The sequence below is a fragment of the Bufo gargarizans genome, chromosome 9 (genome assembly GCF_014858855.1).
Source record: "Bufo gargarizans isolate SCDJY-AF-19 chromosome 9, ASM1485885v1, whole genome shotgun sequence".
Classification (NCBI taxonomy): Eukaryota; Metazoa; Chordata; class Amphibia; order Anura; family Bufonidae; genus Bufo; species Bufo gargarizans.
This window is the reverse complement of record NC_058088.1, coordinates 179364990-179382419: the sequence shown is the minus strand read 5'-3', so window position 1 is coordinate 179382419 and position 17430 is coordinate 179364990. Positions and strand designations below refer to the sequence as shown.

Genomic DNA, 17430 nt, shown 5'->3' with positions numbered 1-17430 from the left:
CCAACCAAATGAATTTGGCTTGTTGGAATCGATTCGCTCAATTCTAGTTGTAATACCAGGCACAGCCTGTGGACAAGAGTGGCGCTGCTGTAAGAAGAAACCGTGTTTTCCTGATCTCGCACAAGGACACTGCTTTGTGATATCAGTACAGGCATCTGGCTGTAAGGTAAAGGTTAATGCAGCCAGGTGTGGAGGAGGGAGGGATAGTCGCAACGTCTCAGGTGTCCGGGGTGAGGAAACATGCGTCACAGGCAGCCGTCTAGATCTCAGTGACAGGTAATGGGCCAGGAATGCACAGCCGTCCCTCCCTTTCCCGCTTCTCCCGTCTTCTCTGTTATTTTGCATGCGTATTAGCAGACAGCTGACTCTTCTGTGCCTTTTTTTTTTTTACACGGCCCCCACCATTTTATAGCTGCGACCCCCTCGCTCGCCGTTCACCACTATAGTTTTGTTCACATCCCCTATCATTTTGTCGAAACAAGTCCACATAAAAAAGACTCCAGCCAGACGGATGGCCTAAAAATTTTCAGCCATTTACTCACAGCGGTGTCAGAGAAAAATCTGAAAATTTTAATTTTAAGGTAAAAAAAAAAAAAAAATTATATATTTTTTTGGTATTTAAATATTTTAGATGCCTATTTTCTAGTGTTTTTCCCCCTATATTCTAAGAAGTCTAATGAAATCCACCTTAAAAAATGCAGATCACCTTAAATAAATGCAAAAAAAAAAAAAAAAAAACCCACACTAGTGTTTTTCAAATTTTCCCTATTGAGTTACAGCTACCTGGCTGTGGCATTTGACATAGCTGAAAAAAAAGGCACCGCTAAAACGGATGCGATTTTGCAAAAAGAAAAAAAATCCACTTTTAGAGCCCCCGGAATTTGCTGGCGGAACTTTGGCGCCAAACGGGAGGCAGCAATGCAGTTTGAGGGCCATTTGTATAAAGCCGCGTCCGCGCACGGACACCGCTTAAAGTTGTGGCGGGTGTCTGGCATCATTCAATGGAGCTAAGGCTACTTTCACACCCGCGTTAGGTGCGGATCCGTCTTGTATCTGCACAGACGGATCCGCACCGATAATGCTTGTATCCGTTAATAACTGATCCGTTTGCATTATTCATTTAAAAAAAGTCTAAGTCAAAACGGATCCGTCTTGTCTTAGATTGAAAGTCGATAGGGGACGGATCCGTTTTCAATTGCACCATATTGTGTCAGTGAAAAACGGATCCGTCCCCATTGACTTACATTGTAAGTCAGGACGGATCCGTTTGGCTCCGCATCGTCAGGCGGACACCAAAACGCTGCAAGCTGCAATTTAGTGACCGCCTCAAAAACGCAACGGAGACCAAACGCAGCCAAATTGATGCATTCTGAAAGGATCCTTATCCATTCTGAATACATTGGGGCTGAACTGATCCGTTTTGGGCCACTTGTGAGGGCCCTGAAACGGATCTCACAAGCGGACCCAGAAACGCCAGTGTGAAAGTAGCCTAATCCGCGAGCAGGTCCGCGGCATCTAACAACTGCGGCAGAAACAGCATAAAAATCTGCCCAGTGAACGGGCCCTTATAGAAGGGAATTGCCCATTGAGCAGTTGTAGCTTTATTTTTTTCCGTTTACAGCATTTTTACGGTACAAAAAACGAATATTCATAGATTAGGTTTTTTTGGGGTGATTTCCCCCCCCCCCCCCCATATATCAGAATGTACACATGCGATTTAGTGCGCGCCCCCCCCCCATAGGTTACCACTAAAAGTGATGATGCACCATATGGACAGTGCAATAACCACCATTTGGTTATTGCGCACATCGTTTTTTGCTGTTGTTTTTCTGCGCTTTTTTCATTTTTCTCCTGGAGTTTTTTTAGGTGTTTTTTTTTCTTTTTTGTCTTACTGGCATCATTTCAAGAATGCAGCGTTTGGTGTTTTTTTCTGGCGTTCACATCACCGTCTCTATGGGGGGGAAATGTTCCATGAAGAAAACGGTAGTGTGCGAACATACTGGGGGAGATTTATCAAAACTGGTGCGAAGGGAAAGTGGCCTAGTTGCCCATAGCAACCAATCAGATTCCACCTTTTATTTTTCAGAGCTCCTTTGGAAAATGGAAGGTGGAATCTGGTTGCTAGGGGGCAACTAAGCCAGTTTTGCGAATCCCCCCTCTCCTCTGTTTGCAAAAAGTGCAGGTTGCCAGAAATAAAAAATAAAATACCCACATGCTATGGAAAAGTGGCAAGTTTTTTCCGAACTCGTCACTTTTGCTGGCATAAGAAACCCCAGTCTTGATAAATCCTAACCCATGGCTTTCTAGCTGTTGCCAAACTACAACTCTCCTCCTGTCAGGGCATGCTTGGAGTTGTAGTCTTAAAACAGCTAGAGAGTCACTGGTCTGCGACCACTGCCTTCAAACTTGGATGGCTAAGAATCATGTGTAATGTAATGGCCGCCAACACTATGGCAGAATGCAGCAGCCAATCAGATCCCTTCTTTTATCTTCTAACCTGTATTGGAAAAATGAAACCTGGAATGTGATTGGTTGCTCTGGGCAATGTCTCTTTCTGCTCTAGTCACGAGGCCTAGTGTTTTTTCTCATCACTCCCAGCCTTTCCTTACTCCTATGTGACACATTCATGACAGATACAACACACACCTCCCCCGATAAAACTCACAGTCGTGTCATAGACACCCAGTCTGTACAGCAGAAGTTGCTGGGATTTTGTATGAAGTAAGGGGTTGTATGAGATTAGAAAAATATGGCTTCTTTGTGACAGAAACAGCGCCACTCTTGTCAATTGGGTTATGCAGCTCAGCCCCAGTCACTTGAGGGTCAACCAAAAAGATGTAGGTTGGGCTCTGTTCACACTGGGGTTTGCCGCATACGTAGGATGGTATACTGTAGGTCGCGTATACAGTGCCATTCATTGCCCCTGGACTACCATGAGGAAAAAGTATGTGAAAGCCTGTGGGCGACATATTCCACTTAAAGGGTTATCTGGGAACTTGATATTGATGGCTTATCCTCAGGGTAGGTCATCGATATCAGATTGGCATGGGTCTGACTCCCGGGACTCCGACAATCAGCTTTTCGAAGAGGCCACAGCGCTTCATGAGGCCACTGACCTCACCGTACATCGGTCACGTGGCCAAGGTGCAGCTCAGTCCCATTCAAGTGAATGGGCCTGGTCTGCAATACCAAACACAGCCACTGTGCAATGGATGGCGCTGTGCTTGGTAAGCTGTGAGGAGACTACAGCGCTCACCAGGGCTTTTCTTCATACAACTCCTATCTCCTATAGTTTTTTCTGCAAAATCTGGATTATTATTTTTTTAAACACACACGAAAAACCAGAAAATGCCAGAAATAAACTGACTGTGACACCAACCTAAGGTGGTCCCAGCCGAGTGCATGCTTCCATTTTTCCCCCCCACTCCTCTAGAAATGTCCTATTCTTGTCCGCACGGACAGGAATAGGATATGTTCTATTTGTTTGCGGGTCCGCTGAACGGACATGTGAGTGCGGACTGCACGCGGGGAGCTGTCCGCATGTTTGCAGCTCCATAGAAACTAATGAGTCCACAACCGATCTGCAAAAAAAAGCACCAAAACCACGGTCGTGTGAATGAGCCCTAATACACTACCAGCTAAGCAGATGAGAGTTAGAAAATTTCATGTTCCGCATGGAAATTAACCCATTGTGTGGATTTTGAAATTTTTTGGGATTTTCAGTGCAGATTTCACCCTTTGCAATGCAAATCCGCGTCAGTATCTGTGAAAAAGTCAGCGAGTAATACAAGTAGTGATGAGCGAACTTCTGTTTTCAAGTTCGTCGTACATGGGTCGGGTTATCTAAGAATTCTGGTATGGATTCCGCTTCATGGTAGCGGAATCCATAACGGAATTGTTAGATAACCCGAAACTTGTACGCCCAACTTGAAGACAGAAGTCCGCTCAACACTAAATACAAACACAGCGAAATGCAGCAAAACATTTTTAAAATCTACAAGGAAATCCGCAACTACAAAACTACACTACCATGCGCACGTAACCTAAGGGTATGTTCACACCGAAGATTATGACGGTGTCCGCCACGTATTCCCCAGCAGAAACCGCTGCGGTTATTCATTTTAGATGCCGCAGTTTAGCTCCACTTAATGTCCGCAGGTCCGTGCGACAATGCGGAGATCTAGACCGGGTTTGTCGCACGCTATAATCTAGTCCATCTACAGGCGTAGCTTTTAATACATGTGATGTACCGCTGCTTATTCCGGCCACTTTGAAAAACAGTGAGCGGTGAGTAAAACCCCCAAAAAGTGAAAATATGTTGCGGAACAGCAGCTTCTGCCAAAGTTTCTGTTTTTTTGGGCACAGTGGAGATGATAAATGTCCCTCGCCTGTCTGGTGGAGGGAGGGAGTGCACATATCAATCAGTGAAGGCCAGGCAGGTACGTAGCACAGGGGTGGCTCCGCTTCCTCGTGTCACCGCTTGTGTGCTTCTCTGTCATCTCCTAACCACTCAGCTCATACATGATATGGACTACAACCCCCACCTCCCGCACTGTCACTCACAATCTCCTGCCTTCCCGCCACTCCCTCTTCTAGTGCTTGCCAGAAACAGCTGCTGAGGAAAGCGCTGCTTGGAGACTCCAGGTGTATGGCAAGGAGACAGGTATGAGCGGCGGCGGGGGATTGGGTTAGACCGAAATTCAGTAGTTTGTGTCTCATTTCACCTTACAAGCCCTAAACTTGTAAGGCGAGTAACTGCTGGGCCCTACTGGTTCGCCGCAGGCTTATAGAATTTTTTTGGGGGCCAATGTATGGGAACGGGTTACGCACCTCAAATTAGATTATGGGTGAATATCAGGAAATTGACGAAATGGCAGTTGCCCGTTATGTATCTGATCGGAAGAGCTTTACGGTATGGTTCAGGTGTGCCTGGGCGGTAAGTCTATCGACTAGGATATAGGTCGCTGATAACAGCAGCCTGCATTCTGCCTCAGGCCGCCATAAAATTGCAAAAAGACTGAATTGGAAATAATTCTCATTGTAAGAATCAGGAACAAATTTATCATAGGAAAAATCTAATAATGGAATAATAATAGGAAGACGTGATTCCCCCATATACCAGGATCACATGATCATGAAAATCACCCTGTGTAAACCAATTATCTATGCATGCCGTATAGGCAATTATGTGGGATTAACCTATTTGTCGTCCCTGACTCTAATTTTCAGACCCTAAAATCAGTCTTCTCTCGTAGCTCTATGTAATTGACGGTCTTCTGTTATTCCTGTTATCAGCCCGGATGACCTACGTGTTCTAGGACCGATTGACAGGAAGTGTTGCCTGTCCCTGACCCCCATGATCACTACTTTATCCCACTGGTATTGTGTACCTACAATGCCGACTTTAAGGTTCGCATCCCTTTAAACACGTATGCCGCTTCTATCGTGTGGTTGGTTTTGAGCTAGGTCGTACAGCGACAGCATTGCAGGTCGAAGGGTTAATTTTTGCCTTTATGTGACTTGCACTTACACGTTATAGGTGGAGTTCGTGGTACGTAAAGAAGAAAATGCAGTAGCAAACATGCCGGACATACCAGGAAATTCTTCTAAAAATATCAGGAGGATTAAAGGGGTTGTCCAGGGCTAGAAAAAAAGATGGCTGATTTCTTCCAAAAACAGTACCCCCCCTGTCCACAGGTTGTGTGTGGTAGTACAGCTCAGCTCCATTGACTTCACAACCTGTGGACAAGTGTGGGGCTGTTTTTTTGGAATAAAGCAGCCATTTTCTTCTAGTCCTGAAAAAAAAAAACTTTTGGATGGCGAAAAATGTGCTTTGCGCATGACGGTAGCAGGATGGCTGACGACCAAAATGATGTGACCCTTGAAACCGATTGCAAATCTCATTAAGCCTGTCTGAGCACAAGCAATAAGAGCCCCGTCCTGTATTTAAAGGGGCAGTTCACCATTATTATTAACATTAGTGGAAAAAAACATGACTGCATTTTCCAAAAACAGCCTGAGCAGAAGTAATAAGAGCACCGTCCTGTATTTAAAGGGGCAGTTCACTACTGTTATTAACCACTTCACATCTGGGCCATTTACCCCCTTCCTGACCAGGCTTAATTTTATAAATCTGACATGACATTTTATTTTTTTGGGTAATAACTTTGGAACACTTTTACTTATCCAAGCCATTCTGAGATTGTTTTCTCATGACACATTGTACTACATGACGGTGTTAAATTTGAGTCAATATATTTCATCTTTATTTATAAAATAATCCCAAATTTACAAAGAAAATGGAAAAATTAGCTATTTTCAAAATTTCTATTTTTCTACTTTTAAAACAGAAAGTGATACCTCATAAAATATGTATTACTTAACATTCCCCATATGTCTATTTTTTGTTGGCATCATTTTGTAAATGTCATTTTATATTTTTGGGACATTAGAAGGCTTAGAATTTTAGAAGCAATTCTTAAAATTTGTAATAAAATTTCCAAAACCCACTTTTTAAGGAACCAGTTCAGGTCTGAAGTCACTTTGTGGGGCTTACATAGTGGAAGCCCCCCCATAAATGACCACATTGTACAAACTACACCCCCTCAAAACTGATTTTACCAGCTTTGTTAACCCTTTAGGTGTTCTACTAGAAATTTCACTTTTTTGGCAGATTTTCCACTTTAATCCATTTTTTTCTTTAACACATCGAGGGTTAACAGTCAAACAAAACTCAATATTTATTACCCTGATCCTGCGGTTTACATAAACACCCCACATGTGGTCGTAAACTGATGTAAGGGCACAGAAGGAAAAGAACGCCATATGGTTTTTGGAAGGCGAATTTTGCTGGACTGGTTTTTAGACACCATGTCCCATTTTAAGCCCCCCTGATGCACCCTTACAGTAGAAACTCCCCAAAAGTGACCCCATTTTGGAAACTAGGATAAAAGGGGCAAGTTTTATTGGTACTATTTTGGGGTACATATGATTTTTAATTGCTTTATATTATGTTTTTGAGAGGCAAGGTAACAAAAAAATTGCTGTTTTGGCACTTTTTATTTTTTACAGCATTCATCAGGGTAGATCATCTGCTATTTTTATAGAGCAGGGTGTTACGGACGCAATTATATCAAATATGTCTACTTTGTTTATTTCAGTTTTCCATAATAAAGCATTTTTGAAAAAATATATATGTTTTTGTGTCTCAATTTTCTGAACGCCATATTTTTTTTACTTTTCTGCCGATCGTCTTGTGCAGGGGCTTGTTTTTTGCAGGAAGAGTTGACGTTTTTATTGGTACCATTTTTGGGTACATATGATTTTTTGATCATTCATTATTACACTTTATTGGGCAAGGTGACCAAAAAATTGGTTGTTTTAGCACAGTTTTTATTTATTTTTACAGCGTTCACCTGAGGGGTAAGGTCATGTGAAACTTTTATAGAGCAGATTGTTACGGAAGTGGCATTACCTAATATGTATACTTTTTCTTATTTATTTAAGTTTTACACAATAATAGCATTTTTTGAACCAAGAAAATGATGTTTTAGTGTCTCCATAGTCTGAGAGCCATAGCTTTTTTATTTTTTGGCTGATTGTCTTAGTGAGGATCTCATTTTTTTGCAGGATGAGGTGACGGTTTGATTGGTACTATTTTGGGTGGCATACGCCTTTTTGATCACTTGGTGTTGCACTTTGTGTGATGTTAGGTGACAAAAAATTGCTTTTTCTGGCACTGTTGTTATTTTTTATGGTGTCTATCAGACGGGGTGGATCATGTGATATATTTATAGAGCCAGTCGTTACGGATGCGGCAATACCAAATATGTCTATTTTATTTTATTCTTTCTATTTATTTTTTTTTTTTTTTAATTACTTAATTGGGGAAACCTATTTTTTATTTTACACTTTGCGTCCCCCATAAGGTCATACAAGACCTGTGGGGGACATTTAACTTCATTTTTTTTTTTACTCTTGATTTCTCCTGTAACTGGGGCCGACATAGTAGCCCCAGTTACAGTGGAAATACAGCCCCCAAAGAGGCTGTACAGCAGAATACAGCGCTGTACAGCCTCAGTGCAGGGCTGATCGTGGTCTGTGGAAGACCCGACAGCTCCTGCACTCTCCTGGCCCCGGCGGTCACATGACCACCGTGCCGGGACTGGAAGCGCATAGCGCTTCCTGATATGTATACACAGCCATCGCTGAGCGCTGTGTATACAGCTATCTAGTAGGCAGGGACACCTGGGAACTGTCCTTGCCCTCTCTCTGGGGTGGCCTGCTGTCACCTGACAGCGGGCAACCCACTCGGCAGCTGCACGATTAGCAAGCAGCTGCCATCTCTGAATGGACGTTCCAGAACGTCCATTTCAGAGATAAACATCCACCCATAGGATGTTTATATCCTATGGGCGGATATGAAGTGGTTAATATTATTAGAAAAAAACATGGCTGTCATTTTTTAAAAACAGCCTGAGCACAAGCAATAAGATCCCCTTTCTGTATTTAAAGGGACAGTTCACTATCATTATTGTAAAAAACATGGCTGCCTTTTTTCTTTTTTCCGCCAAATTTATTTATTAACAAAGAAAAATACTTAATAATTTTTCATACAACTTGATTTTTAACATCATAAAATTTCGAATTTTTACCCCAAAACCTCCCCCCCACCCTCCCCCTTCCTTGCAATGTGTCTCCTATCCCTTCCGATTTCCAAGATGTAGAAGGGATGACGGTGGGGTGAAAGCAGGAAGACTCTAGACTTCCAAATCCCCCATATCTTATTCCATTTCTCCTCAATATTTCTAAGATTTTTTCATATCTCTTAGGGCTCATTCACACGAACGTCCTCAATGCACGGGCACTGACCGTGGGGCAGCCGCATGCGGATCGCAGACCCATTCCCTTGAATGGGGTCCGCGATCCGTCCGTTCCGCAAAAATATAGAGCAATGGAACGGAAGTACGAAACGGAACACCACAGAAGCACTCCGTAGTGCTTCTGTAGTGTTCCGTTCCGTGCTTCCGTTCTGCATCTCTGGATTTGCGGACCCATTCAAGTCAATGGGTCCGCATCCGTGATGCGCAATGCACACGGAATGGTGCCCGTGTATTGCGGATCCGCATATGTGGTCCGCAATACGGCAACGGGACACCTACATTCGTGTGAATGAGCCGTTAATCTTAATAACCATATATAAACACTAGTAATATTTTGTGAAAACCAATCTCGCGTAATTAAAAGTCTCGCCCAAAAAAGTATTTTAATCAAAAGAATTATTTTATAGTCATTAGTCAATTAGTCATTATTTTCCCCCAATCATCAAAAGCAGATCCCCAAACCTTTTGTCCGGGGGAACGTAAATGATTAAATAGTGCTTCAAGAAGCACTTTATAAAGTTGAGAAATTTTAAACTCCTGCCCCAAATTTCCCATCAAATCATTCAAAGGTGTAAAAGAATCTATCTGTAACAAAACTTTCCCCTTTACACTAAAAAGTGCCGAACGTATCTGTAAATATCTAAACCAATATACATTAACTATGCTATCTTTGTGAGAACTCCAAAAAAGGAAGTATGTCTCCATTACTCACCACTTGTGCAACATATAGAGTATTGTTTTTTGCCAGTATTTTCAGCTAGATCGTCCAGCTCCTGTACATAGTAATTGTGTCAAAGAGGCGTACAGCGGAGAGATCCCCTTATTCCCAACCAACCTCTAAGGCCCCTTTCACACGGGCGAGTATTCCGCGCGGTTGCGATGCGTGAGTTGAACGCATTGCACCCGCACTGAATACTGACCCATTCATTTCTATGGGGCTGTTCACATGAGCGGTGATTTTCAAGCATCACTTATGCGTTGCGTGAAAATCGCAGCATGCTCTATTTTGTGCGTTTTTCACGTAACGCAGGCCCCATAGAAATTAATGGGGTTGCGTGAAAATCGCAGGCATCCGCAAGCAAGTGCGGATGCGGTGCGATTTTCACGCACGGTTGCTAGGAGACGATCGGGATGGAGACCCGACCATTATTATTTTCCCTTATAACATGGTTATAATAAAAGGGAAAATAATAGCATTCTGAATATAGAATGCATAGTACAATAGCGCTGGAGGGGTTAAAAAAAATAAAAAATTATTTAACTTACCTTAGTCCACTTGATCGTGCTGCCCGGCATCTCGTCTGTCTCCTTTGCTGAACAGGACCTGTGGTGACGTCACTCCGGTCATCACATGGTCAGTCACATGATCTGTTACCATGGTGATGGATCATGTGATGACCGGAGTGACGTCACCACAGGTCCTGTTCAGCAAAGGAGACAGAAGAGATGCCGGGCTATGCGATCAAGTGGACTAAGGTGAGTTAAATTTTTTTTTATTTTTTTTAACCCCTCCAGTGCTATTTCACTATGCATTCTGTATTCAGAATGCTATTATTTTCCCTTATAACCATGTTATAAGGGAAAATAATATAATCTACAGAACACCGATCCCAAGCCCGAACTTCTGTGAAGAAGTTCGGGTTTGGGTACCAAACATGCGTGATTTTTCTCACGCGAGTGCAAATCGCATTACAATGTTTTGCACTCGTGCGGAAAAATCGTGGGTGTTCCCCTAACGCACCCGCACATTTTCCCGCAACGCCCGTCTGAAAGAGGCCTAATAGTGATCCACGTCTTAATAAATAACTTTCTAGATTCCCTATAATCCTGATGAACTCTAGATAATAACCTGGATTCTAATAATGTAAACATATTACGGTATTATATGTAGATCTACTCAACAAATTCCTACAAAGTGGACTTTCCTCCCAGTGGTTACAAAGCCATAGCTGTGAGGCTATAAAAGAGCCCTTAAAATGGGGAAGGTTCAGCTCTCCTGTTCCGTCTGCTTATAAAGATACTCCAATTTGAGTCTCACCCGCTTTCTTCCCCACAGCAGATCATTAATAATTCTCTCTATTAAAGCCTCTTTCACACTGGCGTGTTCGCCCCGTTACCGTATTGCGGACAGCATTTGCGGATCCGCAATACACGGGTGCCGTTCCGTGGGCATTCACTTGAATGGGTCCGCAAATTCGCTGTTCTTCAGATGCTTGAAATCGCCCAAAAAGTCGTATTTATCAAATGCTAATGAGCCGTCGCAAGTGCCCAGGGGTGGAGAGTTTTCTGAAAGTGCCCAAGTTCCCCCGGGCATGCGCAGTGTTCTGCCCACTGTGGGCAGAGGGACAGGGATATGGACTGCGCATGCACCAGTTACTGGCGTGAAATTGGCGCATGCTCACTGCATATCTCTGTGCCTCTGCCCACAGTGGGCAGAACACTGCGCGTGCCCGGGCCCGGCAGTGATGCGCAAACAGCCTATAGGGAAATATGATGTCACAGGGCTGGCCTGAGCTTATTGAGGGGCGGAGTTAGGCGCGAGTGAGGCGGGGGGACTTGGGCACTTTCAGAAAACTCTCCGCCCCTGGGCACTTGCGACGGCTCATTAACACATGATAAAAACGACTTTTTGGGCGATTTGAAGCATCTGAAGAACTAAACACGGGTAACATCTGTGTCATGTCTTTGTGCCCCACTGAACAATGTCACCTGTTTGAAACCGGTCAGGTAGGTGACAGACTCCCTTTAACCAGGGATATTCTGTCAGCTCTAGATAAGGGAAGTCGAAGCCATACCGTCACTGTTGACCTCATCTTACTTATCAAAGGAATAGCCAGAAATCCTAAGTGAACTCAAGGGCCCCTCAATAGAATACTCAGGTCTATCCACCGGCATAAGCGTTGTCTTTGGTCAATTGATATCAAAGCCCGAGACTGCACCAAAAGCGTTAAAGGGGTTGTCCGGATCCAGAGCTGAACCCGCCCTGGACATACCCCCATTTTCACCCCGGCAGCGCCCCTGACTTGAGCATCGGAGCAGTTCATGCTCTGATACTCTCCATTGCCCTCGCGCAGGAAAAGGCATTTTCAGGAGTTCCAGTGACGAACCGGGCTCTCCATGGGGCTGCCAGGCAGAGGCTTCTGCCCAGCAGTGAGCCCGGTGACGTCACCGGCACTGATGGGTGGGCTTTAGCGCTGCCCTAGCCTGTAAAACGGCTAGGGCAGCACTAAAGCCGGCCCATCAGAACCGGTGACGTCACCGAACACACTGTCAGAGGGGCTGCCTGGGTGAAACTATGGGTATGTCTGGGTTCAGCTGTGAACCCGGACAAACCTTTTAACGATTTGAATAATTTCGGGAAGTGAAACCCTTGTTAGGATTAAAGCCATTTTGATCCGGGTGTATAATTGATGTAATAACCTTGGATAGGCTTGTAGCCAAAATTCTGGAGAGAAGCTTAATATCTGTATTCAGTAAAGGAATCGGCCTATATGACCCCATATCAAGGGGATCTTTCCCCCTTTTTCAATATTAATATTATTACAGCCTTTGTCATTGATTCTGGAAGGCTACCCTCCTCAAATGATCCTGAAAACACCTTCAATAAACGAGGGAGGATAGTCTCTCAGTATTTACGATAGAATTCATATGGGAGTCAAAAACAGCCTTAGCACCAGCGATAAGTGCCCTGTCTTGTATTTAAAGGGGCAGTTCACTATTATGAATATTATTATTAGAAAAAACATGGCTGCCTTTTTCCAAAAACAGCCTGAGCTCGAGTGATTAGAGCCCCATCCTGTACTTAAAGGGGCAGTTCACTGCTATTAGTAATATTATTAGAAAAAAACATGGCTGCCATTTTCCAAAAACAGCCTGAGCACAAGTGACAACAGCCCTGTCCTGTATTTAAAGGGGCAGTTCAGTACTATAATTAATATTATAAAATTTTCCAAAAACAGCCTAAGAACAACAGTCTGTATTTAAAGGGGCAGTTCACTATTATTATTTTTATTGGAAACAACATGGCTGTCATTTTTTAAAAACAGCCTCAGCACAAGCAATAGGAGCCCTGTTCTGTATTTAAAGGGGCAGTTCACTATTATTATTAGGAAAAACATGGTTGCCATCTTCCAAAAACAGCACCACACCTGTCTGTAGGTTTTGTCTGGTATAGCATCCATTGAAGTTAATGGGGCTTATCTGCAATACCACACACAACTAATAGGCAAGCGTGGCGCTGCTTTTCTAATCCTGGACAGCCCCTTTAACAAATGTGAACCACCACAGAGGGCGCCGGTCTGTCTGCATAGGTGCGTCCGTCAGGCAGCCCGCGTACAGTGATCACATACTCGGTATGGGAGTTAGGGATGATCAGGAGCCTAGGAAAGATGGGTGACAACTTCTATGTGACCTGCGATGATGGACTTCTTGGTTGTCACCCAGCTTTCCCATATACACATATAATATTTAGGCCCTTGACCAAAGAGAACAAGCCAATGGCCTGTTTTAATTATAAAAGGTGGAAGCCAAACTGGGGTGATAAAGAAGGGCTGCTTTAAAGCAGATAGTATACATGAACTCTCTTCTATAGGTTTTCATGCTAAGTGTCAGTCTTCACTGTACTTCTAGCATTCTATTCATGAATCGGGAAGACTGGGATGAGCATAGCCAGAAAGAAGAGTGTTTGCAAACAATCCCTTCCATTCGAACGCCCACCCCGATCCGTATACAGTATACCATGTCTCGAAGTGCACATTTGTCTGCAACTTTCTGCTCCCCCGTCTGTGAATCACCCGTCCGTCTCATGCCATAGATTTCTTACCACTTCCCTTTTTTATTTTTCTGTTTTTCAGGGCTCCAGCCCAAGAACCCGGTGCTTGTCAAGAGCCTCTCCTTGGAGCCAGCTCATATCTCGGTGCCCCCAGAAAAACCCCAGCGTCTCCGATCTGACCCCGGAAACTCAGCTGACTGCAATGGGATCCCCCAAGATCAACCCAGTCCCAAACCAGCAGCTCCCCGGCGCCCGCCGCAGACCAAACCCGAAGGTGAGCTCCCTATGAATATAGAAGGGAAGTGAAAACAGCAAGAGTCACCACAGTCCAAGCGTATGAGACAGAAATAGAGCGCGTGTTATGATGTTCTGCAGCAGCTGGGACACAGCGCAGTGCAATCAATGCCGCAGCTGCTCAAAAGAGGGAGGAGAACGTCATGTCAGAAGATGAGTAGTCGGCACAGGTGGAGCCGCAGCAGCTGTTGAATGAAGAGATGAGCGGTGCCCACGTGGCGCCACTCATCTCTGTATGATTATTGGGTTCTGACATCATTATTTCCAGACAAGTCAAAGGGGAAATTTCGCAAATTAATCCGAAACCTAGTTTTAAGATGATTTCCTGCTGCTGATCTTGACCCCTTTTGATGCCTTTAGGGAAGGCTCCAGAGATTTGAGACTGGGATTATTTTTCTTGGATGTAGACCTATAGGGAGAAAGAATAAGCGTCTGTCAGGCACTTCCGGCGCCGCTTATCTAAAATCAAGCATATCTGTCTCTTGTTTCACACAGCAGCAAATGTCAGGGACCTCATGCATGCAACCATATGGCCTCTTTCACACGAGCGTGTCCAGATTATGTCCGGATGCGTCCCGGTGCATTGCAGCAAAACCGCGCGATTAGGTACGCAATTGCAGTCCGTTTTGACTGCGATTGCGTTCCGTTTTTATCGCGCGGGTGCTATGCGTTTTGCACGCGCGTGATAAAAAACCGACTGTGGTACCCGAACTTCTTCACAGACGTTAAGGATTGGGTTCAAGGTTGTGTAGATTGTATTATTTCCCCTTATAACATGGTTATAAGGGAAAATAATAGCATTCTGAATACAGAATGCATAGTACAATAGCGCTGGAGGGGTTAAAAAAAAATAATATTTTAACTCGCCTTAATCCACTTGTTCGCGCAGCCGGCATCTCTTCTGTCTTGTTCTGTGATGAAAAGGACCTTTGATGACGTCACTACGCTCATCACATGGTCCGTCACATGATCCATCACCATGGTAAAAGATCGTGTGACGGACCATGTGATGAACATAGTGAAGTCATCAAAGGTCCTTTTCATCACAGAACAAGACAGAAGAGAAGCCGGGCTGCGCAAACAAGTGGATTAAGGTGAGTTAAAATATATATATTTTTTTTTAACCCCTCCAGCGCTATTTTACTATGCAGTCTGTATTCAGAATGCTTTTATTTTCCCTTATAACCATGTTATAAGGGAAAATAATAAAGATCGGGTCCCCATTCTGATCATCTCCTAGCAACCGTGCGTGAAAATTGCACCGCATCCGCACTTGCTTGCGGATGCTTGCGATTTTCACGCAGCCCCATTCACTTCTATGAGGCCTGCGTTACGTGGAAAACGCACAATATAGAGCATGCTGCGATTTTCACGCAACGCATAAGTGATGCGTGAAAATCACCGCTCATGTGCACAGCCCCATAGAAATGAATGGGTCCGGATTCAGTGCGGGTGCAATGCGTTCACCTCACGCATTGCACCCGCGTGGAAATTTCGCCCGTGTGAAAGAGGCCTATGTGTTTTGTGCTTCCACAAAATGTCCGTGTTGCATCTGTTTTATTTTATTTTACTTTCTTTTTTTGCGAACCCATTGACTTCAATGGGTCTGTGATCCGCATTTTGCGGCCAAGTATAGGATATGATCTATCTTTTTGCAGACATACGGATGCGACGCAGTTGTGTGCATGAGGCCTAATACCATTTATTGGGAATGGGGTAGAGCTGTGGCTCCGGGGCGTAAGGCAGCCCCATGTGGTGGCCTCCTCTGTGTAGTGTCCATCACTCATTACTTTCTGTATGTCTACTGCTACTTACCTCCATCTCTCCGTTTCCTGCGCAGTTCCTCCAAAGCCCCCGCACCTCCAGAGCGTGAGAAGACCCCGGCCTCCTGGTCACATCCCTCCACCCCCTTCGCGTCCACTGCCTGCAGATCCTCGCCTTGCAAGGGTGTCCCTGCGCCACGAGAACAAGGATGGGACACCCTCTGCAGTTACCTCCCTGATTGAGAAATTTGAAAGGTGAGTGATAACGATATTAATGTGATAGTTAATTAGCGACTGCAGTTGTGCTATGATGCAATCTGTGAACGGCTGAATATTAAAGCCAGCCAGGCACATAAGAGATCCCTACCGATCCCCCTGATACACATGCACGTGCTGTGTGTGGAAGATAGAAGATAGCCGCTGCCAGACTTCCACTAGCTTACATAGTTACATAGTTGATACGGTTGAAAAAACACATACGTCCATCAAGTTCAACCAAGGGATAGGTGGGGATGCGAATCCCAAAAGGAATTGAGACTCAGATTTCTTAACGTTTTCATAGGCATTCATGTTTTTTATTTTTAAGAATTCGTCTAAACCCTTTTTGAAACTGCCCACTGTTGCTGCTGTGACCACGTCCTGAGGAAGTCTATTCCACAGCTTCACAGTTCTTACTGAAAAGAAGCTTTGACGCTTCCGGAGACTGAACTTTTTTCTCTCTGATCAGTTGTCTTTTGAGCGCATTTTACACGGAACAGCTTTTCACCGTAATTTTTGTATGGCCCATTTATATATTTGTATAGGTTAATAATGTCCCCCCTTAGATGTCTCTTCTGAAGACTAAATAAATTCCATTATTTTAATCTTTCTTCATAACTCAGACCCTACAGGCCCCTTATCAGTTTAGTCGCTCTCCTCTGTACTTTTTACAGCTGCAGTGCATCCTTTCTATGTACTGGTGCCCAGAACTGAACTGCATATTCCAGATGAGGCCGCACCAACGCTTAGTAAAGTGGTAATATTACATCCCTGCCCCGCGAGTCCATGCCTCGTTTATTGCATGACAATATCCTGGTGGCCTTAGAAGCAGCTGATGGACATTGTATGCTGTTATTTAATCTACCATCCACAAGGACACTCAGATCCTTCTCTATAAGTGACTCTCCCAGTGCTACATCACCTAGGACATATGAAGCACAGAGATTATTACTACCAAGATGCAGAACTTTACATTTGTCCACGTTGAACCTCATTTGCCAAGTTGATGCCCAATCACTCAGAGTGTTGCTTGTAGTATATGGACATCTTCCATAGACCGTACAGTTCTGCACAGCTTAGTGTCATCTGCAAAAATAGATATGGTGCTAGTAATCCCATCCTCAATATCAATAAATAAATTAAATAATAGAGAACCCAGCACTGAACCTTTGGGTCACCACTTATAACCTGGGACCATTCTTAATAGGAATCATTGACCACAACTCTCTGGACACGGTCCTTCAGACAGTTTTCAATCCAATTATAAACTTTACTTTCCAAGCCAATAAACCTTACTTTACCTATTAAGCGTCTATGAGGGACAGTATCAAAAGCCTTAGCAAAACACTACACTACATCCACAGCCGCCCCTCTGTCCAGGCTTCTACTCACCTAACTACATCCACAGCCGCCCCTCTGTCCAGGCTTCTACTCACCTCACTACATCCACAGCCGCCCCTCT

At 44.2% G+C, this 17430-nt stretch overlaps 1 protein-coding gene across 3 annotated transcripts in view; it reads left to right on the top strand.

Annotated features, from left to right (window-relative positions):
• Window positions 1-17430, top strand: part of FGD1 (FYVE, RhoGEF and PH domain containing 1) — a 102473-nt gene that overhangs the window by 54481 nt on the left and 30562 nt on the right. For all 3 annotated transcript variants that reach the window (XM_044305626.1, XM_044305627.1, XM_044305628.1), the window contains exons 2-3: window positions 13736-13927; window positions 15788-15965. In XM_044305626.1, coding sequence (XP_044161561.1) covers window positions 13736-13927; window positions 15788-15965 — 370 coding nt within the window. The remainder of the gene's footprint in view (window positions 1-13735; window positions 13928-15787; window positions 15966-17430) is intronic.